At 41.6% G+C, this 27,230-nt stretch overlaps 1 protein-coding gene across 1 annotated transcript; it reads left to right on the top strand.

Moving 5' to 3' along the window:
• Positions 1 to 327: 327 nt before the first annotated feature.
• Positions 328 to 25,436, top strand: LOC116688619 (coiled-coil domain-containing protein 30). Its single transcript, XM_032514767.1, is given in 18 exon segments — positions 328 to 707; positions 2,232 to 2,406; positions 2,499 to 2,621; positions 3,713 to 3,924; positions 4,036 to 4,131; positions 4,588 to 4,624; positions 4,627 to 4,752; positions 8,860 to 8,975; positions 10,327 to 10,437; positions 10,717 to 10,815; positions 10,923 to 11,020; positions 11,573 to 11,696; positions 14,894 to 15,003; positions 15,157 to 15,298; positions 15,554 to 15,690; positions 15,813 to 15,942; positions 24,992 to 25,053; positions 25,144 to 25,436. Coding segments are annotated over 18 exon segments (2,178 nt in total). The 5' UTR covers positions 328 to 626; the 3' UTR covers positions 25,343 to 25,436.
• Positions 25,437 to 27,230: the final 1,794 nt, after the last annotated feature.

Raw genomic sequence — 27,230 nt, 5'->3', positions numbered from 1 at the left:
AATATACAGTAGGTGAGATACACCTCACTTCAATGGTTTAAGCTATAACTACAATGCACACATAAAAACGTAGTAGCCTACCTCAAATTAAAAATATACAATAAAAAATTGATAATAAAAATTTAAAAAATAATAATAATACATGTACTTAAAAACGATGAGTTACCTTCCCCCACTGCCAGTATCCCATACTTTTAGTCTAGAATAAGCCCAAAATTGTTTTTTTACTAATGTTTACCGGTGAATATAAACTATCCACACCATTAACGGTCCCACAAGACTCCTTCAAGGACGCACGGACAGCCCACAATCCTTGTGCCCATAAGAGTCGTGGGTTTTTACAAGTAACGGAACGTCGCACAACAGACATTTATTCTTTACTGTTGGTTCAGCTTCAACCCTTATCACGTTTTCACTGGCATCGACGTGGAAGTCTCGAGTAGCTATACGTCTCAAAGTTTGTAGGTAACTTAGTGAGTGAGTACCGTAGACATTACCATTGGACAACGGGGACACGGACTCCAATGTTTACGTCGCAGTGTTGTAGCCAGTTCTGTCTCGATGCCAGTGTGAGTTGATTTTCGGTGTTCGCAGTCGATCTCGGACTTTTTGAAAAAGCGACAAAAATGTCAAGCTGTGATGGGATGGGACTGATAAACTACGGTCGAAAGTTATTTCCCACCGTAGGACAAATGGATCAACCAGAGGTACCGAACACATTCTACTTTTTCTTCGATTAGTCGCTATCAAACCTAAACTTTACCTAGCTAAAACTTTAGACTGTCAAACAGTTGAATTTGAATGAATTTATCTCTGCAAGCTGGTGATTAAATTACAACCCCTTAACATACAGTTGTTGCCTTTTTCCCCATGTATGAGATTAAAGCATGATATCACCTTAGTCTAGTCAACACTATCACACAACATCATCCGCTTGATCTCTTAAACTTTTTGTTTTAATGAATGTGCGCCATTTCATCCAATGGAAACGTTTTACATGTCTTGCAATACATTTTCCTACTGGTAGTCATCTTGGTGGTTTACATATTTTGACTATGGGATCTTCACTAGCTAGAATGTAAAACAAAGTTCTATGGGTTTCAGCAAGTGTGGCTGCAGATCATGTGATTATAATGTGACTTTTAAAGGGTTTACGTTAATGCACAAGACAAAGTGTGGTCAGTTAGCTTTATAGGCTGTACAACTGAAAGAATTGGCAATGCCAGCTGTCTCCACTGAGAGAAACAGCTGTTCCCCCAAAATGTGCACACAGTCACAGCTGAGAGGAGTGTCAGTTATCTCACTCTAGTTCAGAGTTAGAGATACATTTCTTCATTCATAAGGATTGTTTTGACATCTTGAGATGTAACATGGAAGCAGCCAATCATCACTGATTGGAAGAAAAAAAAACACAAGGTTGAACGGAAGTGGCAGGGTGAAATAAAATAAATACATATTTTAATAATGATATCCTATTCACGCATAAAATGTTTACGTTAAGATTCAAAATTCAAGATTTTGTTATTGTCATTCCCAAAAATATTTCAGGAAGTGCAATGTAGAGCGAAATTACATTGCATTGGACCACCATAAAAACAGAAACCCACCCATAGAATCAGCAGCTAAAAAAAATGCAATTATAAATAATGTAAAAATACAAAATATAAATAAGATAGCTAGCAGTTTAAAAATACGAGAAATGTAGAGATACACACACACACACACACACACACATACATATATATATATATACACACACACAAATACGAGAAATGTAGAGATAAACACACACACACACACACACACACACACACACATATATATATATATATATAACACACACACACACACACACATATCCCACACATACCCATATCTACATCATATGCACACATACTGTATATTCCATCTAATCTCAGTTCAACAGTCTAATTGCAGTCGGGAAAAAACTGTTGCAGAACCGCACAGAGACCTGCTGCTAGGGTGCAATACCGCCTGTCTAAGAGCACGAGAGAGAACAAACTGTGGCAGGGGTGTGTAGAATCTTTGATGATTTTTTGCCCTTTCTCTGAGGCGCTAGTGCTCTCATGCCAGTAGAGACTGATTGGAAACATGTAATTCAGTTTCTGCTCCAACAATGAGGGGCTTACAAAAAGAGTAAGCCCTTTGTAAGTATGAGATAAGGTAGTTTGACTGTGACCATGTCCACATATCACCCATACCATTTCTAGGAGGAGCAGGACCAGATTGCCACATGGTTCAGTGAGCAGGGACTCCCTCTTGACTCCCCTAAGGAGGCTAAGCTGCGTTTGCAATGGAGTGCCTTCCAGCGCACAAGAAATTGTCTGAACAGTGTGACATGGGAACTAGACACCCAGCGCTTACAACACTTAGCAGATATGATAGTCGTAATTTATTGGTGTTGAATTACCAGTGGCATTAGAAGTTGTCAAGAAGAGCAAAAATAAATGAAGGTTTGTGTCCACTTTTTGTCTGTAAGGTACACAAGTCCTTGGAGCAGATCCAAATCTTTACAGAGCACAAAGATGTTTTGGCTCAGGAGATACAAGGCGAAAACGATCAACTCAAGGAGCAGCTGCACCGCCTAATATCCCTTCAAGGTTGGACATTTTTACCTGTACACCACCTACGAATATGAATAATCTAACAGCATGAGAAGTAGTGACAACATTTTATCTTCTGGGTCATTATCTGCACAATGACAAAGTCTTTTAAAAATGTTGTATATCCTCCCCACTCCCAATAGATTACATGTTTAAAGAATATATTGCAGGGATTATACATTGAAGGCTTTCAACTTATCAGTTTTTACGGTATCATTCACAAGATTTTCTTCAACACAAGCCATGTTAGCTGTCCTATCATGATGGATCATTTTCTAAGACATGTCATTCTTAAAGTTGCCCCGTTGGGACTCTCTCATCCACGGTGTCCCGGATGGTTCCATAGAAAAACCCAGGGAAGTGGCTGTTTGCTGCTCATTAATGAAGGTGGAGCGGTTAACTGGATGTAGGCTACCAAACCAACTGTCACAGCGGGTGAGGAAGAGGCAACAAGGAATAGGAAAATGCAGACAATATGGTAGACAGGGACAGGTCAGGGATTTTTTGATGAAATGAATGTACATAAGCTTACTGGCATGCTAGAAAGTCTGAACAGAAGTAACTGAGAGTCCACAGGTAACGGGAATGGGGCAGTGTAAAAGGGTGCAGGCAGACAGGCACATGTACAGAGTCACGTTCTAGGTAACAGGAAACGTGTTGCAGGGTAAGGGGCTGGAAAGCAACAGCAAGTCACAACATTGACAATGTGGCAGAGAATGAGTGGAAATGGGCTAGTTATATATTGCAGGGCTGATGATGGAAAGTGGGAACAGGTGAATGAGAGATTCAGGTGGCTGGGACAGGTGGGAGGATCTGGTGGATGGATGGGGATTGACAATACAGGGGCCTGGGGAAGTGGGAATGTAGCAGAAAATCAGAATTGACAAAACGCCCTGTTTTGTCAGACCAACCACTTTTAGTCTTTATCCTTGGAGAACACAAGACATGTTGACAAAGCTGACTTAAACTGACTGCCTTCTTGAGACAAGACCCCAGACAAGACAAGACCCCAGACACCCCCAGTCCACAGAAATTCAGATTTTAAAGCATTAGAAATCCTACCCTGTCATCATTCTCTGTTGTGATAGATGCCCAGATAAGCGAGGTGGCTAAGATGCTGTACCAGCAGGGTCTCACAGAGTTGATTCACAGCAGCCTCAGTGAACAGGTGGCCTATCTCCTGGTGGAGAGAGCCTCTTTAATTGAGATGACTGAGGATTCTAACAATCTGACGGATGATGGAAACACACCCTGCCCGCTGGGTTCTGAAGCCCAGGCACTGAACACGTGTGCACACCAGGTTAGAGAAAGAACCTTTTTGTCAATTCTTAAAAGGTCATGCTGTACAGATACATTTCTCTCTGGGAAAAGAACTTATTCTATTATTATGTGATCTAATGTTACTGCACAGTCTTCCCACAAGGGGGCAGCACATCACAGCCAGAGCCCATGGAAGAGACTCTTTGGACTCCACAAAGCTTCCCAGCGCAAGCATACTTTTATTCCTGTATGTCATTTTATCTAGAGCAATGTTCCTGCATAGCATACTAACAAAACACTAAGTACTGCACTCAGGTCAGTTACAAAATCTGTAACTATAAGCCACGCCTACTTCTTTTTTGTGTATCCTATAGTGCACACTTGAACATGAGTTTTGTTTTTTTTGCATGTTTCAAAACGTCCATATTGGCAGTATCAGCATAAACATTAACCATTTTTTTTTGTTCCAGTGTTATTAGGCTTTGTTACCAGCTCAAGCTAGGGAACCTTGCATGTCAGGAGAAATTCAAGATACTACACTACTGATGCATCTTTATCCAGTGCACTCCTCAAGGTCTCTTGTCTGTTCGTGCATGCTTTTGTGAAAATTTCTTGTTTGTATGCATTGGGGTTCTCTTCAAAATAGGCTTATCAAATTAAACTTGGGTCATTTGGTCAGTTTGCTTGTTCCCTCTCTCTTTAGGCTGAAGCCAGGCACTTGGCTGGCCAGGCAAGCAGCATGGGAAGCAATGTTCCCGCCTGGAGCGGGATCTGGAGGAGGGCTCCCGCCGGCTGGCCATGGCCCACAATGAGATCCGGCATTTGACTGATGAGTTGGAGTCTGCTCATTTGACTCAAAGAGCTTATGGTGAGAGATATCAATTACCTACTTACAAGCAAACTGTGTCATTCTCAAAGAGATTTCTCACGGTGATAACACAGTAAACAATCACCACTATGTCAACATTGCCTCTATTTTTCAGGAAATCATATTTCAATAAATTAAGGTTGCCATCACGCCTAGAAAAGAAAACATCACAAACTTTCAACAGAATCCGCAATAAATACTGTATATTAGTAGCATTCAGAAGTTATGTTAAGTTTTTATATTGTCTGCAAAGTAAATATCCAACTATCCACTATTGCCTAAAGGCCTTAATGATGAATTTAATCTCAATATCATGTTAAATTGAAGTTTTTACTCAGGAACAGTTGATTGTACATGTGCATATGGACTGCTACAATGTAAATTAAGTAGTGTAATGATCCACTTTTGAATGGACTGTGTCCTCTCTGATTAAGTGTAGAAAAATATTAGGCTAATGACAATGGATTGACTATGAGCCTATCTGGGGTGCCCAAACTTTCAAGCCCCACTGTAAATATTTTAACTTTTATGAGTGCACCTCTCTCTCTCTCTCTCTCTCTCTGCGCACCGAGCTACACCAAATCTTCTAGGAACGGTGATACCGTTATCAAACAACTATTGATTGGTCAGTAGGCGGTGCTTTTACACAGGTTGATCTCTCATCACTAACATAACCTGCTCCCGACCAGGTTAAGTGTTCAGCATAAGTTACCACGGCAATTTAACCCGGTAACAAGTGATTGTTTTCTAAATAAATAATTGCTTGCGTAATGGTCAGTGTACGGGATTATTTCTAACCATCCTACAATATCCAGACAAACTCTGAACTAAAACCGAAGTTACCACCAATTTTCACTGCTCTAAGTTGAAGAAGAAACTATGCCAGCATCTTTGTTTTTATTCTTAATGTTTGTGTATATTAGAGCCTGAACTGCAGGCAGCTCAACAGGAGGTGGAGCAATTCAGACAGGAAGTACAAAAGCTGAAGAAATATGGTGAGTCTGTTTGCAAAGAATACCTGTATGTTGTTAAGTTTATATCGGGTGTCAAAAAGGAGACCACACCTGCTTACCGTGTTCATACAGGCTGGAGATTATTCCAGCATGCACTGGATGTGAGGCAAGGAACACCCTGAGGCATATACAGTACAGGCCAAAAGTTTTTCAATGTGTTTTCTTTATTTTCATGACTATTTCCATTTTAGATTATCACTGAAGGCATCAAAACTATGATTGAACACATATGGAATTATGTACTTAACAAAAAAGTGTGAAATAACTGAAAAATGTCTTATATTCTCGTTTCTTCAAAGTAGCCACCCTTTGCTCTGATTACTGCATTGCAAACTCTTGGCATTCTCTTGATGAGCTTCAAGAAGTAGTCACCTGAAATGGTTTCCCAGCAGTCTTGAAGGAGTTCCCAGAGATGCTTAGCACTTGTTCGCCCTTTTGCCTTCACTCTGCGGTCCAGCTCACCCCAAACCATCTCAGTTGGGTTCAGGTCTGGTGACTGTGGAGGCGCAGCACTCCATCACTCTCTTTCTTGGTCAAATAGCCCTTACACAGCCTGGAGGTGTGTTTGGGGTCATTGTCCTGTTAAAAAAATAAATGATGGTCCAACTAAACGCAACCCGGAGGGGATGTTGCATGTCGCTGCAGGATGCTGTGGTAGCCATGCTGGTATAATTTTGAATAAACCCCTAACAGTGTCAACAGCAAAGCACCCCCACACCATCACACCTCCTCCTCCATGCTTCTGGGTGGAAACTAGTCATGTAGAATCCATCCGGTCACCTTTTCTCTGTCGCACAAAGACACAGCGGTTGGAACCAAAGATCTCAAACTTGGACTCATCAGACCAAAGGCCAGATTTCCACTGGTCTAATGTCCTTTCCTTGTGTGTCTTGGCCCAAACAAATCTCTTCTGCTTGTTGCCTCTCCTTAGCAGTGGTTTCCTAGCTGCTATTTGACCATAAAGGCCTGATTTGCGCAGTCTCCTCTTAAAAGTTGTTCTAGAGATGTGTCTGCTGCTAGGACTCTGTGTGGTTTTCATCTGGTCTCTAATCTGAGCTGCTGTTAACTTGCGATTTCTGAGGCTGGTGATTTGGATAAACTTATCCCCAGCAGCAGAGGTGACTTCCTTTCCTGGGGCGGTCCTCAAGTTTTCGCAATGTTCCGGGCCGACTGACTTTCATTTCTTAAAGTAATGATGGCTCGTTTCTCTTTACTTAGCTGGTTCTTGCCATAATACGAATTCTAACAGTTGTCCAATAGGGCTGTCGGCTGTGTATCAACCTGACTTCTGCAAAACACAACTGATGGTCTCAACTCCATTTAATAAGGCAAGAAATTCCACTAATTAACCCTGACAAGGCACACCTGTGAAGTGAAAACCATTTCAGGGGACTAGCTCATGAAGCTCATTGAGACAACACCAAGGGTTTGCAGCACTATCAAAAAAGCAAAGGGTGGCTACTTTGAAGAAACTAGAATATAAGACGTTTTCAGTTATTTCTCACTTTTTTGTGAAGTACATAATTCCACGTTTTCATTTATAGTTTTGGTGCCTTTAGTGATAATCTACAATGTAAATATTCATGAAAATAAAGGAAACGCATTGAATTATAAGGTGTGTTTAAAGTTTTGGCCTGTACTAACATGCCCTGGATGTCTTTCATTTAACTGGCTTCTGACCTAACAACCGCGGTCCTGCAAAATCTGTGTCATGACGGTGGTTAACAACTAGTTCAACCAACGCAATACAGTCACTGCTTCCTAAAACAGGAAGGAAAGCTGACAAAAAAGATGACGCTGTGTAAATCTCAACGCTTATCAATATCACTTCCCCATCAGTTAGGCACAAGATCTGACCATAATTACAGTTGTCCTTTTCATAAACTGTCGTTGCTTTAGCCTATTACATTATCAGTTGCAACCCTGGCAGTGGTAAGTGATTGTGAGAGCAAATAAATATATAGAATATAGAATATAAAAACATTATTCAAACCAATGTGCATATTGGCAATGCACGGCTCAAGAAGACGACCCATAGCCTATACAAAATCCCATAGACTAAACTCACTCAGCCAATATTAGAATGTTTTTATATTTATTAATTTAAAGGCCAAATCACCATCACCAAACCCACCAGACTCCATTTAAATAAATAATCAATACTTTTATCATCGTAAAACACAAATAGCCTATATGTACAGTTATTCCCTCCGCTGAAAAACTAGATCTTTATCAGGGAATGTTAACGGGATTGTCGGTCTCTACATGTTTTAACTTTTAACCGCGCACCGAGCTCCAACGGATCTTTTAGGAACAGTGACGATAACGCTGTTATCAGTCAAGTATTGATTGGTCAGTAGTCGGTGCTTTTACATGGGTTGATCTCTCGTCTCCAACATAACCTGCTCCTGACCAGGTTAAGTGTTCAGCATAAGTTACCACAATGATTGAGCCTGGTAAGAACTCATCCACCGTCGTGATAAAGAAACCCTGGGTTGAAACTAAAGTTAACTCGTTAACACCAAATCTTGCTTTGTAGTAACGACACAACAAAAATTCACAAATATTAAAGCTAAAACAACATAACACTTTGTCAAAATTAGATAAATATTTTCTGGGGAGGATTCTGCTACGTTAGCAGAATGGTCCACATTCACTGCTGTGTAGAAAAAAACAAAATCCGAGGACACGGATTGTGAGTCCTTGCGCACAGTTAACAACTCAGTGGACACAGTTTACAAAACAGAGGGCAGTTTATAAATTGTGCATGCAGACACTCCATGGACCATCACTTCCGTTGTGGCTATCAAAAAACTTCTGTTGTGTTTTTAGCGTTCAGGTTGTAGCTCTTGCATTTGTGTTGTGGCTTTTGTATTTGTGCTAAACCGTCTTGGCCACTGTAAGATCTGATACTCACATTTTGTTAAATAAAATAAAAATTGAAAAACTTAAATTTTCAAAGTTTGTATTTTCAGTATGCAGCATATTAAAATACTCACAATCAACCAGCATTTCATAGTCAAGAATGTGTGAAATCCTTTAACATGTATTATTTATAATCTGATGAGTGCATTATCTCACTTTATTTCTAAAGACATGGTGGAATTGCGAAAGGCCAAAGAGCTGAACGATCGTCTGGACCTTGAGATCAGAGCCTTGAGGAGCAGGGTACGCACCCTGGATGCTGAGAAAAGCTCGCTGCAGCAGACGGTAAGATACCTGCTGGAATAAGGTATTTTATAGTTACACATTATGCTGAGATAACACATTCAAGATTTTTTTTATTTTCCACAATCTGTGCAGTAGACTTTTGACTTTCAGTTAAAGAATAAGCTTACATTTACAGTAATGGTTGGATGACACACAACATCGATATCAGTTGCTCTGATGTTAATCAAACACTGGAGACTGCGGTTTACGAAATGGCTTCACTGTTGGCTCAGCCAGCTGCTGGAACATCTATATCTAGTGCAGCTAACCATGGGGTGAAAGTGCTCTGTGGAAAAGAGGAAGAAAATATTAAAAAATGAAATGGGTATTATAAATGTCAGCCGTGTTCTGAGACACATAATTGTATTTGATTTGTATTTGATTGTTTTTGCATAGTGTTTCTTTTCTCTCAAGTGTCCTGCCACTGGCATACAGAGAAAATGTCACAACAGTGTAATCATCTTAATGTATTGTAGATCTAGTTGATTATTACATCTGATTCTGAAAGAGTCAGGGCCCTATCTTGCACCCAGCGCAGTGTGCCGAAAAGCCAGACGCAAGTGTCTTTGCAATTTTAAGACCGTCCAGCGCCCACGTCATTTAAATAACAAATGCACCTGCACCCATCGGCATGCGTTTCGTACAGGGAGGTGTGTTAAGGTGAATTCTTGGTGTACAGAGCTTTATCGGTATTGCTATTATGTATTTTAAAGGAGATATGCCATTTAAATGTAGGCTACAGTACACAGCACAGACTAGTTGGTGTCTAATTTCAAATAAGTCAGTAGATTCTACTAGATAACCAGTAGAATCTTCTTGTTTCTCAAAATCCATGCTTGTGCATCTATGTGTTGAAAAAGTAACTTAGTTTTTCTTTCTTTTTTTTCAAGTCTTAAGCATCAGAGCTGGCAGACCTGCAGAAATTTAGAGGAGGAACTAACTGCTCAGACAAGATGCCTTTTGGAAAAGAAGGCATCTTACATAAAAATAGTACATAAAAATATGCTCACAGTAATGCAAGTTAAATGGATTGTTTGAACGGCTGTCAAACACACAACAACATGGTACTGACTAGACATTTCAGCTCTCTCCCCCCCCAAAAAAAACTGCTTAAGTTTAATGATTATGAAGCATCATCCAAGTGTTTCCGGATGTGTGTATCCTACGCTAGGTTGAGTGCAGTCAAGTTGAAAGATATGGATCACTTGAAAATTACAAATATATCACCAATGTATATTGTTATGAAATTATAAAACTCCGATCAGTCAAACCTCTAACATGCATTGTGAATGTGGACCCTGTGCTTTAACAGACATTTAGTTACTACATTGATCTGCGTAATGCTTCTCAGGTGGCGTCTCTGCAGAGGGAGGTGGAGCGGCAGCAGTCCGCTCTGCAGGAGCAGCAGCAGCAGCTTCTCACTGTGCAGGTTGAGGCCAACCAGGCTAATGAGTTAGCTAAAGTGAGTCTCACTGTGAAAATCCTTGAGCATTACATGAGAAGATTATATCTGCTTTAACTATCACCAAATCATGCAGAGCCGGATTTTATGTCAAACAGCAAAGGTTGAACTCAGTTTAAATCGTCATGTGCATGGATATCTCTGCAAAGAAATTTTCAACAGGCTCATACGTTTGTGTTATTAGAAGGTATCTGTCAAACACATTTGTCAAAAGACGTGATGCATGAAATGAAGTTGCAGTTGACACTTGTCAGAATGTTGATCTTGTTGTGCTTCCAGTCCCAGGCAACTGAAGTGATTCAGAGCAATGAGATCTGCAGGGATTTACAAAGTAAGCTCAGCGCTCAGTCCAGATGCCTTTTGGAAAAGGAGTCAGAAGTGAGTGATTAAAAATATTAAAAGATTATTGAGAAGATTCTGAATACGTTAAAGACAAATTCATGAACAGACTACAATGATGTCAAAACCTTTTCTTATTGTTTCAGATACATTCTCTTAAGCAGCAGCTGGATATCTCCCATAATGACCTGGATAACCCTATAGCTACCACCTGCAGCAAAGAAAGCAATCTCCAGGATCAAAAGTAGGATATTCTACCTTCATACAACATCCAGCAGCTACTTTGTGCATTCCAACTAGGCCTGTATGATTAATTGTTATAAAATTGCCATCTCATTTCCCCCCATTCACGATTTAATTTTGGAATAAATTTGATTTAATTTAATTTTTTAATTTTTTTTTTAATGACTTTGAATCCCATTTATTTTTACGAGCCAACTGCATCACAAACGCTACTACTTTCATTTGTGAGTTTTACACATAGACTGTATAAAATAGGTTTTAAAGTGCTCCCAAGCGCTGCAATGCTCTCCCTTCTTTTCATTAAAGCCTCTATGTTTACAGGCTTGTGGTGATGCACATGGTGCTATAGGTGCCAAAGAAAATGTATGTTTGGTACTATTTGTTTTGTTTTGTCATGGTCATAAAAATCATGGCAGAGAATCGTGATATCAATTCTAAGCAAAAAAATTGTGATTCATATTTTTTGCCAAATCGTGCGGGCCTAATTACAACTCTCAATAACTCTCAATGTTGCAGTAACACATATGTTAGTGATTTCTGTGTGTGTCTAAAGGGTGTGGAAGCAAAAAGAGTCAGATTCGCAGCACTGTCAAAACACTCACTGTCATCTGAAATACGACAAAGAGCTACAGACACAACTACAGCTGCCTCAGATCAAGGAAAACACACTGCCTAAGGTAATTTCTTATTCAATATACTGTAATTGGTATTTTAGCTGGAATAGGTTTAGTTATATAATACAACTCCCAGTTATTGGCTAAACCACCTCGTACCAGATGCTAACGTGGACCTGCTTGGATTCACTGCTGTGAGAGCCGACAGAGACACACAGGCAAGTGGAAAAAGCAAAGGTGGGGGACTCATCATGTATGTCAACAACCGCTGGTGTAACCCAAGACATGTCTCCGTAAAGACAGCCTCATGTTGCCGGGACCTCGAGCTGCTAGCAGTTAGCCTTCGGCCATATTATTTACCCAGGGAGTTTAGCCATGTGATTACTCTCTGTGTTTACATCCCTCCGAGAGCGGACGCAGCCGCTGCCTGTGAGAAGATTCACTCACAGACACAGCACCCTGAGGCCTTCATGATCATCTCTGGGGACTTTAACCATGCTACTTTGGACTCTACTTTGGCTGTTTATCACCAGGTTGTAGACTGTCCGACCAGAAAAAACAGGACAATTGATCTCCTGTATGCTAATGTGAGGGATGCATACAGAGCGACTCCCCTCCTCCCCACTGGGGAAGTCTGGTCACAACCTGGTCCATCTACAGCCACTGTACACCCCCCTGGTCCAAAAACAGCCGGTGACAACCCGCATCAGCAGGAGGTGGTCCCCTGAGATGGAAAGTGCCCTGAGAGACTGCTACAACACCACAGACTGGGATGTGCTGATCGACCCGCATGGTGAGGACATAGAGGGGATGACACACTGTCTGACAGACTACCTGAACTTTTGTGCAGACATGGTCTCCCCTATCAAGACTGTCCGCTGTTACCCTAACAACAAGCCATGGGTAACACAGGAGGTCAAGGCTGTCCTCAACAGAAGAAGGCTGCCTTCAGGAGCCGGGACAGGGAGGCCATGAAGCAGCACAGCGGGAGGTGAAACACTGTGTGAGGGAAGCTAAGGACAGCTACAGGAGGAAGGTGGAGCAGAAGCTGAGGGAAAACAACATGAGGGAGGTCTGGGAAGGTGTGAGGACCATCACAGGTCACAACACAAAGACCAAACTACAGGGGGACAATGGAGAGGGCCAAGGAGCTGAATAACTTTTTCAACAGGTTTAACCACCCTTGCCCCCCCCCTACCCCCACCCTCACCCCAGCAATGTTCCCTTCCCTCTACACACCCCCCCCTGACACCACCACATCCCAGTCTACACACCTCCCCCCCAGCACCACATACCCCCCTCCTCCTCCTCAATACAATCCCCGCCCACATCACCACAGACCAGGTCAAGGACAGCTGAGGAAGCTCCGGCCCAGGAAAGCAGCAGGCCCGGATAAAGTGTGTCCGAGACTGCTGAAGACCTCCGCAGCAGAACTGGGGGAGCCGCTCCAACGGATCTTCAACCTTAGCCTGCAGCTAGGGAGAGTGCCCACCCTTTGGAAGACATCCTGCATCGTTCCAGTTCCCAAGAAGAACAGGCCCAGCGAGCTGAATGACTTCCGACCGGTGGCGCTCACTTCACACCTGATTAGACGTTGGAGCGGCTCTTCCTCAGCCTCCTCAGACCCCAGGTACAGCACGCCCAGGACCTCCTGCAGTTTGCGTACCAGCCAGATGTTGGTGTGGAGGACGCCATCCTCTACCTGTTACACCGGGTCCACTCCCATCTGGATAAGGGGAATGGCACAGTGAGGGTCCTCTTTTTTTGGACTTATCCAGTGCCTTTAATACCATCCGGCCCCCTATACTCCAGGACAAATTGATCAGGATGGGAGTGGACCCCTATCTGGTAGACTGGATCAGAGACTACCTCACCGACAGGCCACAGTATGTCAGGCTAAAGGACATCATGTCTGACACTGTGGTCAGCAGCACTGGAGCCCCCCAGGGCACAGTGCTGGCCCCTTTTCTCTTCACCCTATACACATCGGACTTCTGTTACAACTCAGAGCTGTGTCACATGCAGAAGTTCGCAGATGACACAGCCATCGTTGGGTGTATCAGGGGTGACAGGGAGGAGGAGTATTGGAGTCTGGTGGGGGACTTTGCTCTCTGGTGTCGCTCTAACTGCCTACAGCTCAACACCTCTAAGACAAAGGAGCTGGTTGTTGATTTTGGGAGGTCCAGACCGAAACCGCGACCAGTCCTGTTGGAGGGAGTTGAGGTGGAGGCAGTCCAATCATACAAATACCTTGGGCTGTGGCTGGACAGCAAACTGGACTGGACAACAAACAGCAGCCACCTATACAGGAAGACACAGAGCTGGCTGTACTTCCTGAGGAGGCTGCGCTCCTTTAACATCTGCAGCAAACTGCTGTGGATGTTTTTTACCATCTGTGGTCACCAGTGCCTCTTCTACACTGTGGTGCTGGGGGGGCAGCATATCAAAGAAGGACACCCACAGACTGGACAAACTGATCAGGCGGGCCGGCTCTGTGGTCGGCATGAAGCTGGACTCACTGGTGACGGTGGCAGAGAGGAGGACATTGGACAAACTGCTGGACATTACTGAAAATGCCAGCCACCCCCTGCACACCGTCATCAGCACCCAGAGGAGCCGGTTCAGTGGAAGCCTGCTCCTTCCCAAGTGCCGGACCAACAGACTCAAGGACTCCTTTGTCCCTCATGCCATTAGTCTATACAACTCCTCACTAGGGGGGAGGAGGAAATAGGGCAGAGAGCACAATACATACACACATACACACATACATACATACATACATACAGTACACATACACACATACATACATACATACACGCACACCTGGACTTAAATTCACACCTGGTCACTTTATCACTTCAATACTGGATTCAACACTGACACTTTAATAATAATTGATGGTCTTTTGTTTGTTTATTTGACAAATGTTCTTATTGTTGTTATTATCATTATTATTGTTATTTTGTTGTCTTTATACCGTCTTTTTTTATCTTTTTTAATTTCTTTTTCTCTTGCTAAAACTGCTGCTGGAATTTTCAATTTCCTTACGGGAGTCATCCCAAAAGGATCAATAAAGAGAAGTCTAAGTCTAAGTCTAAGTCTAAGTCTATTGTACACCTATCAGCCAGTACCAAAGGGCGGCGACTGTTGCCACCCACGTTAAGCTTATAGTAAACAATGCCATACGATAATCTGCATGTGCCAGCGTGATCATAATGTACTAGATGCTACAAACTGTTGTTTGTACTTTGGACCCACAGGAGTATCCTCATTATCAAAAGGGGGTGAAGACTCTGTTGACAACCCAAGAGTGTGAGAAGCTCAAGAAGGAGATCTGTGAAACCCTTAAATGCCTTGACAAAGAGCGGAGGTAACAGCCCCAAGGTGCTGCCGTCAGCTAAAAAACTTCAAAATTCAAGAAAACTACAAAACACAATACACATCTTGTAATTTTTTATTTAAGCCAATAGGATTTCTATGTATGAACAAACACCAAAGTCATTTTGTTCCATCTCCTTTACAGTAAATACCATGAAATGAAAGAAAAGCACAAGGCAAAACTTTGTCGAGTCAAACAGAAATGTGATGATGAAACCACATGGCGTGACAAGAAGATAAAAACTCTAGAGCGAGAACTGTCCTTTTGTTCCCATTCAGTAGCAAAGGTAAAACAGCTTTGTCTTACTTAACACAAAAGAAAGCCAATACATTTGAGGTAGGGCAACTGAATGTCATTCTTGTTTAAAATTCCATACCAATGTAACAGGTCATCATGGTTAATATTAAACTGTGGTAATAACATCACAGGAGATGCTAAGTCGTGGTGTAATTCCAGTATTATTACATATATTTTTAACTAATGAGATTATGTGTAATTGGATGATGAATTGAAGGAATTCAAATACTTTTTCTTCTTCCAGGAAAAAGAGCTTACCATAAGCATTACTGTGGAAAATGAGAAACTACTTGTTGAGAGGAGAAGGCTACTACAACAGCTAAATGAAGAGGAGCACAACAAGAAAGACAGTAATCTTACAGCTTCTTTGTCCCAATGCAGGTGCTGAATTTACACAATCAACGCTTGATTGCTTGCTGAAACACATTGAGTCCTGCATGATTACTGCACATTTAACTATGTGTGTTGATTGACAAAGGAGAAATGTTTGTTTTGATCTCAAGGGTGGATTTTCTAGAGATGGAAAACAAGAAACTTGGAAACAAAATACTTCACATGTCCAAACAGCTAGCTGTTCTGAAACGCTGCCTGCAAAACATGCAGTCACTCCACTTTGCTGAGGTACCTGGCACAGTTAAGTCTTCTTGATCTTTATATGCTGGAGTCTCTGCTGTTGTAGTTTGGCCAATGGAAAGCTACTTTAACCTTTAGACCCTAACTAGGGACATGGCTAAAAGTTTGTAGCCGTGCCAGCAACCATGTGAAACTGTAATGCTTCACAGACACCAGAAAACTAAATTGTTGCATTAATTGACACGACTGAACAAAAGTCCACACACAAGCTAGAACTAGAAGTACTAGAAACATTTTTACCAGATTAAACGTTAAGAAATCATCAACCAATCCAATCCAAAAAAAACATTTAAAACAAATAACAGACTAGAAAAATAAAATGCAGAATACAAGCAGGATTAAAGGCCAATGAATAAAAGTGAGTCTTAAGTTGTGATTTAAAAATATGAATGCTGGGGGGTGATCTGACATGCAGAGGCAAGTCATTCCAAAGCCTTGTGGCCACGACTGACAGCGCTCGATCTTCCCTATTTTTGAGCCGCGTTCTAGGGACAACAAGGAGAAGCTGGTCAACTGACCTTAAAGACCTCAGAGGAGTGTGCGGCTTCAGTAGGTCAGCGATATATGCTGGGGCTCAACCATAAAGAGCTTTAAAAACGAACAACAGACTCTTAAACTGTATCCTAAAGCAAACCGGTAGCCAATGAAGGGGGGCAAGAACAGGTGTAATGTGATCTTGTTTGCGAGTGCCAGTAAGGAGTTTGAACCATTTGTCATCTGGAGAGGGAGGCCTGGTTAATACCTACATATAATGCATTACAGTAATCCAGGCGAGTTGTAATAAAAGCATGTATAATCCTCTCAAAATCAGTGAAAGATAAAAATGGCTTCAGTTTGGTAAGCGGCCTGAGTTGAAAGAAACTAGCTTTTACAATGGAATTGATCTGCTTCTCTAGTTGAAACTCACTATCCATTTTAACACCAAGGTTAGTCACCATGGACTTGACATAGGTTGTCAGGGTACCCAGGTCCAGTTGGGAGGCGCCAAGAGTACTACTGTGTCTGAATATCATGACTTCAGTTTTACTTTCATTAAAATGTAAAACGTATAAAGCCACCCAGGCTTTTATGTCATAAAAACTATCAAGACAGTCTTTTTAGGGAATCATCACCCTTACTTTTACAGGTAGATCTGTGAGTCGTCTGCATAGAAATGAAAGCTGATGTGATGCTTCTTTAAGATGGAACCAAGGGGAAGCAAATACAGAAAGAAGAGAATCGGCCCCAAAATAGAACCCTGAGGAACTCCACATGTCAGTGGCTCTGTGAGTGAAGTAGAGCCACCAAAACTAACTTTCAACACGCTCTCTGATATAAATGATCTAAACCATTCTAGTGCAGTGCCTTTAATCCCCACACTGTGCTCAAGACGTGAAACAAAAACACTGTGGTCAACAGTGTATTGTAAGTATTGCAATGTAGTTACGTAATCAACGTAATTATAACTCATCCTGAGGGCAAAGGCGGTGCCAGGGAGGGGCTTGAGGTTGCTCTAGCTACCCCTAGGATTCCCATAGCACCCCACCAGCACCCCCAAGAAATTGCAGTGGTGTAAAAAAAAGATTTTCATTGTTATAATAATAATAATTATAATAATATAATAATATATATATATATAATATGTAATAATTTATATTTACAAAACAAATAAATACATTAATAAAACAAACCGATTATTTTCAGAAAAAAACATGGCGCAAACACAGGTAATACTATGTGGCCAATTGGTGCACACCTTACACTTTTGACCTTATTTCCTTAATAACGCATTTACACAGAAGAAGAGTGCAATATTTGGAGCCGTTAAAATTGAACTGAATAAATGGATCACAGAATCCAAAGTTATACAGCATACAGTACAATGGTTTATTTTTAGCCCTGAAAATGTGTTTGAAACAGGTTCCGTGGCATATTTAGTTTAGTAGTTAGATATATTAAGTCACTACAGACATGAAAAACATTACACTATTGTTACCATGTGTGCAAGTATGAATACTGTGTGAGGCTGCATGTGTGTATGTTTTTGTGTGTGTGTTTATGTGTGTAGTTTGCTGTGGGTGATTATTTGGCCTGCTGCATTACTCTTCTGCCTCCAGGATTTCACAGCCTTTTTTTAAGATTGTTGCGGCCCAAAATGCCTGATGTTGCTGGAGGGTTAGGGTTAGGCGGCTTTTGTAAAAAATTACGATAAACGTTGCAATGTTTTTTGTATGTTTGTTGCAATGAAGTTGCGGGAGACAGAGAAAGTTGCAAAAAAAAGTAGCAACTTTTTTGTATTCTTCTTTAAAAATAAAAGGAAACCTGTTTCGAGGAGAATAAAATTATCCTAGTAACCGTACCAATAAGGCTGAGGAGGCTGCAAATGAAAATGGCTGGTGGATTGGCTGGTGAATGGCTGGTGGAAGATGGCTGGTGGCTGGTGAGACAAAAAAATAATAATTTATTGAATGAATCAAATTTGAACATGTCTGTCAGTGGCTTGTTGATCTTTACATTGTTAGTTAATTTCCTATCCTGGCCTGGGACACACATTCATACGGTTTGATAAAGATTATTGGACTTTACCTTATAGTTAAAGATAGTTCTGCTTCATGATTCTTACAGTTGGCAGACGATTTGCTGCTTGCTCCTGCCTCTGTTGATATTTTTGCTGGATATCTTGCTTTTCCTCTGAGAGAAAACTATGAGCAGCGGCTCTTGGAGAATTATAAATAAACTGGACTTTATATTTTTGTCGTGACACAGTAGGCTATTGCCATATTTTAACATTGTTCTGCGTGGAGTGTTGCTACCAATAGCAGCCTGTCCTACAGTGACGGTAGCTAAAGCTAATTAGACAGAGATTGCCTCCGTTCTTCCGTGGATGACTACTACAAACTCTTCAGAAAGATTCACTTCTGTGGAAACCAGTTTACTTCTAGAAGGAACGTGGAAGTTAAGGGATCTTGTGGAAATGGACACCAACTTTTCCCATGGACCACAACAATGGACAAAAGATGCTAACACACGGCTAATTAGCACAAAACAAAGCTACAAAGAAACAGGAGGCTGTAGAACGGGTAACAAGCAACACGTCGGCAGTCCTCCCTGGACTTTGGTGCGAAGCCTAGACTAAGTCATTTTACTGGGAAAATGGGAGGACGACTAACGGGCAGGGCACAGCGCCCTGAGATGTGATATGACAGGAGGGCCGGCAATATCTTCCGGGGCAGAGCGCCTCTCACCCTCTACCTAGTAGGGACACAGCCGTGGACAGCTGCAAGGGAAAATAAGCAATAAAATGGGCCCCCCAACACCTGGTGTGAGACTGGATAACAGAGTTGCTCCTCTGCTGCAAGACGCTGGACATCATTCTGATGAGGGGGATGGGGGGGGGCCGGGGACTGCGTTTTCATGCACACACAGCAGGGTAAGGACTGAGAGCAAATTCAAAAAAGTAAAAAAAGCTAAAAACTGGCCTAAACCCGGATGTGGGTGGACTCTGCTGTGTAAAAGATTTAAAAAAAAACAGTTAAAACCACCAAAAAATAATCGTTTCCCAAAGACATGGTGTCTGACTTTACCCAAAAAATCCAGCTATCATAGCAGAAACACCCAATGTGAGAACATTATCGCTATAGGTCATGATGTGGTAAAGCAACAGTCTGAATTGCAGAGACTGGACTTTAAGGAATGTGGAACCAGTCAGATCTCTAAACGCAAAGTGTTTATCATGGCCCTATCCGGCAGCAGAAGAGGAGATGAGAGATCAGCCGACGTTGGCACTAAACAAATGGCTTTCACACTGAATGTAACGTCCAATCTCTGAAGTGTCATGACAAATTTAAACAATTTTTTTTTTTGGTTCTGGGGAGCGCAGGACATCTTTTAAAGCAGATAGACTTTACCTTAACAAGCAGGAGTAAAGCTGTTCACCTCTATTGCTTTATTTCTGCGCTCACATCTGCCAAGGAAACGAGACAGACGAATCAAAACAAAAGGAAGACACAACAAAGTGTGCCCAGTGATCCACCACAGCACAAAAGAGCAAAGATTTGCCCCTGGGACACCACAGAGCAGAGACAAAACCTCAATCTCTTTCACACTCCAGCACCCCTCTAAACACTCTACAACCCCGTAATCCTTTGAGTAGCCAGCGCTGTATCCACTCACCCCTTCCCCTCTTTCCCCTACCCCATGTGGAGTTCCACTGACCAAAATGAACACCTGGTAAGATGCGGGACACCAAATTACACCTTCATTCCCCATCTTTCAACCCTGCAAAATAAAACGCCGGGGTCAACCCCGTTAATAGTAAAACGCCGGGTCCCTGCCCACGGAAGTTAAAAACAAAACTCTCCCACTCAGACTGATAAGGATGCTTGTGTGCAAAAATCCAGTAAGCATGACAGATATGTGCCGGGCCGTGCCTCCAGCTAGAGGACACTCATGACTGTTTCCAAGACAAGCCCGGGGGCCCTGGGAGCAAACTCTTCCTCAATTTATGTTGTATAGGGAATAGGAAAAGAATGGTGAATAAGCACGTAACGCAAATTAGAATTTAGCATCCATTCCTCGTTCAGCTAACGCCGGTCCCAAAAAATAAAGACACACTAACACTTAGCCTTATTAAACGTCAGGTCTGGCAGGAAAATCACTTTGACTCAATGATTTAGTATCACAAACACAATCTAGATTTATGGTTTTTAACTGAAACCTGGTTGAACCATAACAACAGCAGATTGCGTTTCATCGAGGTCAGCTCCCTAACTTAGTTTTATGCTGAGGAAAGAGTGAAAGAAAGGAGGTGGAGTCGCCATTTGCTTAAGGACTCATTCCACTGTACGCAACTCTGGTATGGAAAGTTGCTTCTTTTGAATTATGTGGCTCTTCAATTAAGATCTTCCCCTCAAGCGATGTTGCTAAATAGCTACAGTCCACCTAAATAGTGTGACAACCGTCATTGATGACTTCATGAATGCTGTCTATAATCGTATTAACTTTGATGGTATGCAGTGCGGTGAATTTTAACCATTCATGTTGACAGCCCCCAAGGACAGGGGGGGGACCAAGAACTGTGTTGTGTTTTTGAGAGAACTTGGATGACCTCAGCATGTGGAAGGAGCCCTATCAAATAAGGACACACTTGGACTGATTGTCTCAAAGGGTCTGGACACATTTCCAAGGTTGGTGTGACTGACGTTGACTCTCTCTGATCATTCCGGTTTTCTTTAACGGCCACTATCCTGTGCCCCAAAAGTGTCAACAAAGATAATCAGAAATACGGTATATCAACTGAAAACACCAGTGAACATTTATTCAGCTTTTCTCCTTCCACCACCCGCCCTGTCTGGGCTATCAGTCAGGAGCTTGTAGACAATGTCAACTGTAAAATACCAAATGGTAGTGATGCCATTGCGCCACTAAGGTCCAAAGTGTCTCTGTAAGAAAAGATCTACAATGGAGAAATGTCCTACTGGTGGAGGACCGAAAAAAGAGAGTGAGGAAAGCTGAACGAAGTGGCGAAAAACAAATCTCCGGTCCATATAACACCTATAAATAAAGAGCGGACTTCGCATTTATTAATTTGCGAACTGAGGAATGCAAGAAGGTCATTCTTCTCTGAGATTACTTAGAAACAATAATAATTCAAGGCTTTGTGTCTACTGTGGTAGGTTAACAAAAACCCTCCCAGTACCGTAGCATCTGAACTTTTATTACAAGGCCTGCAATGACTGGCCTACTTCTCCAAAGACAAAATTCAGAAGATAGACAAAACAGGTCAGTGCCTCAATAATCAAGTTCAGGATAGTGTTGTCCAGTGTCAAGCAAAACTAGTTCAATATGAAGAAGTTCACACAATCAAACATACAACCTGTGAGACATTATTCAACATCTGAAAAACCTCGACTGTTGCCTTGATATTCTACAAACGGGACTTTTCAAAATGTTTCCAATTGGTTTGATTCTGATTCTACAGATGGAACACATCTCTTATTGCAAGGTATATTTCCACAGGCCCTGAAAACCTGCCGTAATCAAGCCACTTTAAAAAGACCAACCAGACAAGTTCATAATGAGCAACTATAGGCGGATATCCAAACTCCGTTTTAAGTAAAATCATTGAAAAGTAGTCTTACAACACTCAACCATTTCGTGTCACTAAGCAAACAGTTTTGATACCTTTCAGTCGGGTGTTTCCCGACAACACCACAGCCAACTGGAAACGGCTCTTGTCAAAGTCTAATGACACCACCTTAACACAGATAGTGGCAAAATTTCAATATTAGATTACTTGAGCTCGGTGCTGCAGTTGACCCGGCTCGACCATGACATATGACTAGACCGATTGAAAACTGGGTAGGACTTTCTGGATTAGTACTAAATGGTTTGAACTACTAAAGAATAGGGATTAACTTGTGTCAATAGGGTAATTAGACATCTGAGCGTACAAATAGGACGTGCGAGTTCCGCACGGCTCCCATCGTGGGGCCTCTTCTGTTTAACATCTACATGCTTCCACTGGCTCAGCTTTGGAGATAAAAACAAAATAAGTTACAATGTTATGGGATGACCCCAAAACCATCCAACAAATTTAACATAACCTTATCGCCAGGGGACTATAGTCAAATACAAAAAAACTGACGAATTCGCATTCAAAACAAAGTAAGACGATGTGCCAGAACTTTCTGAAATGAAAGAAGGAAAAATGAGTCGTTGTTTTTGGAAAAAAAAGAGGAACGTTTAAAGTATGACGAGCCGCTTCAAACAACAAATGTTAAAAAACAAACAGGACAAGCAGAAATCTTGGTTTAGCATGGACTCAGACCTGAACTGTCCAGCCACATAAGACAAAGTACAAAAAGTCCGCCTACTATCTACCTAAGAAAAGATCAGAGGTAAAGGTACTTAGGTGTCCAACAGGACTTGACAAAAACTGGGTACATGCTTTCATTCCTTCAGTAGACTTGACTACTGTACGGGGTCTTTACAGGTCTCCCTAAAAAATCAATCAGACAGCTGAAGCTGAATCAGAACGCTGCGGCTCGATGTACTCAATAAGACCAAGAGAATGGATCACATCACTCCAGTCTGAAAGCTTTACACTGGCTTCTGTGTCTTCAAAGAATTGATCAAAGTAAGTTACTCCTTGCTAGTGTATTAAACCCTAACGGTTTTAGGTCCAAAATACATTTCTGATCTGTACTACACTATGACCCCCCCAGACCTTCAGGTCATCTGGGAAAGGTCTACGTTCTGTCCCCAGAGTCAGAACTAACAGGGTGAAGCAGCATCGGTTCTATGCTCCTCATATCGGGAATAAACTCCCAAAAACCTGAGATCCACTGCTACTCTGTTCTTTTAAATCAAGGCTCATTTCTTTCTTATGCTGAAACTGTAACTTTTTTTCCCTTGTGTTTATGTGTCCTAATGTTTCTATTTTTTTTTTAAACTGTCATTCATGTGCTTATTGATTTTAATGCTTAGATTTTAAACTGTTTGTACTGTGTTTTTACTGTTTTAATGATTTTGTTGTAAAGCATTTTTGAATTGCCCTGTTGCTGAAATGTGCTATACAAATAAAGCGCCTTGCCTTTGCCTTGCCTTATCATTGCACTTACATAACGAGTTAGCTGTCCTAAATTTAGGTCATCCTGTCACTCCGTTTTGTCCTTCATCCACCGTGTGTGTTTGGTGTGTAAAAACATTGATGTTAAATTTTCCCCGGTTGGCAGGATGGTCTGAGATGTTTTGCACGGCCTTTTGCTGTACATTTTGTTGGTAAAGGTGACATATTCAAGTCACACGTGTCTCATCTTCGTATCAGAAACAAGGAAATTAATTTGGCAACGTACATGTGACGTCAATCTTTTCTCACTCCCGCTTGGTCATTGGCTCTCTGAGTCACATACTGATGCAAAGTCTGGCACATGGGACTATTGGGATTGGTCAAATTTGCGGAAAAGTTTGGTGATTGGTCAAAATTGCAAGTTGCACCAAATAAGCCAAATAAGGTGATTGGTTGAATTTGCCTGAATTGGCGCGATCACGACATTGCAAAATCCTGGAGGGACTGAATATAAGCTACTGTATGAAAGCAGCAGTAATGACAGTGTAAACCTGGCTTGTTGGCTGGTATTTGAAATATGTTTGGTGGGCTAACCGATCAGAGTTTCATGGCAACTTTAGTGCATGAAAAACATCAATCTCTCTCTCCCACTCGTTTGCTTGCTTAATAAACCGCTGCGGAGGTGGGAGCGTATCTGCGTGCGTGTGTAGGCTACAAGTGTCAAGGGAAACTCTAAACTTCAGAGCACCCTCACTGAAACGTTGAGCAACCCCATAGCACCAGCAAAAAGAAATCTCTGGCGCCACCACTGCCTGAGGGGGACATGAATGGGTGAAGCAATTCAATGGAAATTCATCAAACTGTTGTTTCACTAAAAACCACAAATGGCAACCTGCTGATGGCACTAGATGAAAAGTCAGGGGATCACCAAAGTCAGGAGGAATGTATGTACAAAATATCCGTCCAGCACTGTAGTTCATAATCAATCAAAGAGGTGGACCAACCAACCAAAATTGCCATTCTGCTATTCCTAGAGCCATGCCGCGCTAATAGCTAAAAATTGAGGGGCAACTAGGCTATTAGACCATTTTGTCAAGTTGGGTAAAAAATGTAAAGTTTGGCCTGAGAGTGGCATCAGAGGAACCCCGTCAGACATTGCCAATTTTCCTTTCAGGCTCAGCTCTACTTTTTCAGCCTTAGGAGAACTTAGCTCAACTGTAACCAATTGCAACTGTAATTAGCTAATGGCTTAGCTGTATACTAATGTTAGTATTATCATGTCATGACACATTTGCATTCAGGAGGTTAGCATGATAACGTGCTAAAATGTCATGGCAATCGATCTAATGATTGAGATATTGGATTATAGAGCAAATTGTTTGACTTTCAAAAAACTAATCAACCATTGTTGCTGAGCCACGCATTCACCTTGGCCAAATAAAATCTAATAACCAAAGACCAATTCATTTTTTACCAATTTGACATTTTGTGTTTTATTAGGAACTGAAGAAAACATCACATTGTATGCAGGTTTTTAAATCCCTCCCTGTGCAGACTTCAAGGTCAGCCTAATCCCAATTTCGGAATTTGAGCAAAACATGTTTTGTTTTCTAAATAAAACGCCACTAAATGACCTTTGATTCCTTCCCTAGTGCAATGATGCCTGAGCTGTCTGAAATTCAGAGCTTATTGGAAAATACTCTGAGCAAGCAGACAGCCGTGACCTACTACCCTCACTGTTTCATCTCTGGGCCTCTGTCTCGATCTGCAGAGATGGGCTACCTGAATCTTACATCCCCTGCGGGAAGCTCAGACCACTCAGCTCCCCCGGCCGCCCTCAGCAGCTCATAAAGTATGTGTTCCTGAGATCTTCTGTGTGTCTGCAACATGTATATACTGTACAGAAATTATTTTATTATTAAATTATTACACTTTTTTTCCCCCCCTTTCTCTTCCTTTACAATTTAATTGTCAAATTTATCTTGAGCACAATAACAACATTCTGGACAGGTCCAGATCACATATTTTAACTGTTTAAATGCCAGACTTGTAACTTGACAGTCTAAAAATTTGACCTAATTTTAACACGTGAACATCCTGTCAGTAAACAGCCCACACTCAACTGTCAGTTTCCATCATGGGTTTTATCTTTCCTCTTATTTTTACTTTTGCATATATAAAGAAAAGCTGACTACACCACACTCTGGTGCCAGTTGTTATCATGAAACCACAGTATAAGCTAGGAACTGTTCATTCTAAAATGGCCTTGGAGCCACAGCTTTGTAGCTTTAAATAAAATATGTACTGTAGATATATTGTTAGCATTTAGACTAAGAACAGTCATTTGACCAGTTGGCCTCTTGGTCTGTTTAACACAGTAAGACATCTGAATAGACAGTTGCTGAATCTCAAAAGATTTCCAACCAATTTCTTAAATAGTGCTCACTGTTAATTCGGTGGGATGTTTCAGCTACTTGTCAGTGATAGCTTCACGCTATCATGCATACACAATATTAAAACATTGAGTAAAATGTATAATAGACCCAAGCTGCATTCCGTTCCACAGTGTAAATACATATACCGTAAATAACACCCTGCAACCTCACAGATGGAGATATCACTCACATTTTACACTACTGAAATGATATATTAGAACAAAAACTGTTACCATCACATAACTTGTACTATTGAAATGTCACTTTTGAATAAATGTGATTTGATTAATTAACAAGATGTACAATGTCAGTCTCCAGCGAGACACAACGACTAATGGGTTATTTAGCTGTCAACCAGCAAAGTGATGAACCTTTGTTTAGTTCTTCCCTACACACTGCACTGTTCCATTTGAACTGAGCATTTTTGCTCCCCACAGTTTAGTGGAGCAGATAAGTGCAATTTTTTTAGAGAAATTGTTCACCTGGGGATACAAGTACCAAAATTGCCACAATTACTCAGTGGGTTGTGGCCTTTCAAAAAAGTACGTTAGACAAAAAAAAACGTCATGTCAGCCGTGGCGGCTATTTTACTTTCCGCCATAGCCAAATTATGTATTTTGCATGATATTGCCTGAACAGAACATTGAATTGCATAAGGGATGATAACTACCCCTGTGTTGATGGTCAACGATTACAATGATGCCACACACAACATAAATGTAGGCATCTAGACAGCTGTGGTGGCCATTTTGGATTCCGCCATAACCAAATGATGCATTTTCCATCATATCTCTTAAACTAAACATGATAAGTCACAAGAGGTGATATTTACCCCCATGTTTTGATGGTGAAGAATTACAACGAGATCATATTCAACATCATAAACTATTTATATCAATAGTTAAGTGGTTGGACAGGGGTCCTTGTGGATGCAGGCATTGTATCCTCAGGAACAGCAGAATCATTTTGAACAGCCTCAAGCACCACTAAACATAAACACCCTCAGCTAGCCCAGGAGTTTCAGAGTGAAACATTTGTGGTGCACAAATCAAGCAGAGAGTTCTCTGCAATGGTCATGCCAAGCTCATGAACAGGCCATTGCTGTCGTCAAGGGAAGTGGGGGTGCAATAGGTCTGACTGAAGATCCCTCAGCACTAAGAAGGTGGATGGTAGCTGGTTCTGAAGTCAGCTGCTTGGTTTTACGATGCAGTAAGATGCAGCATCTAGAGCCAAAGAAGGTACAGAACCAAGTTCTTCAGGACAGTGGTCTGCAATAATTGTGGCTCGCTTTTGGCCAAAGAATG

This window comes from Etheostoma spectabile, chromosome 4 (genome assembly GCF_008692095.1).
Source record: "Etheostoma spectabile isolate EspeVRDwgs_2016 chromosome 4, UIUC_Espe_1.0, whole genome shotgun sequence".
In the NCBI taxonomy this organism is placed as follows: Eukaryota; Metazoa; Chordata; class Actinopteri; order Perciformes; family Percidae; genus Etheostoma; species Etheostoma spectabile.
Note: the sequence above shows the minus strand (reverse complement) of the source record. Positions and strands in the feature narration are given on the sequence as shown.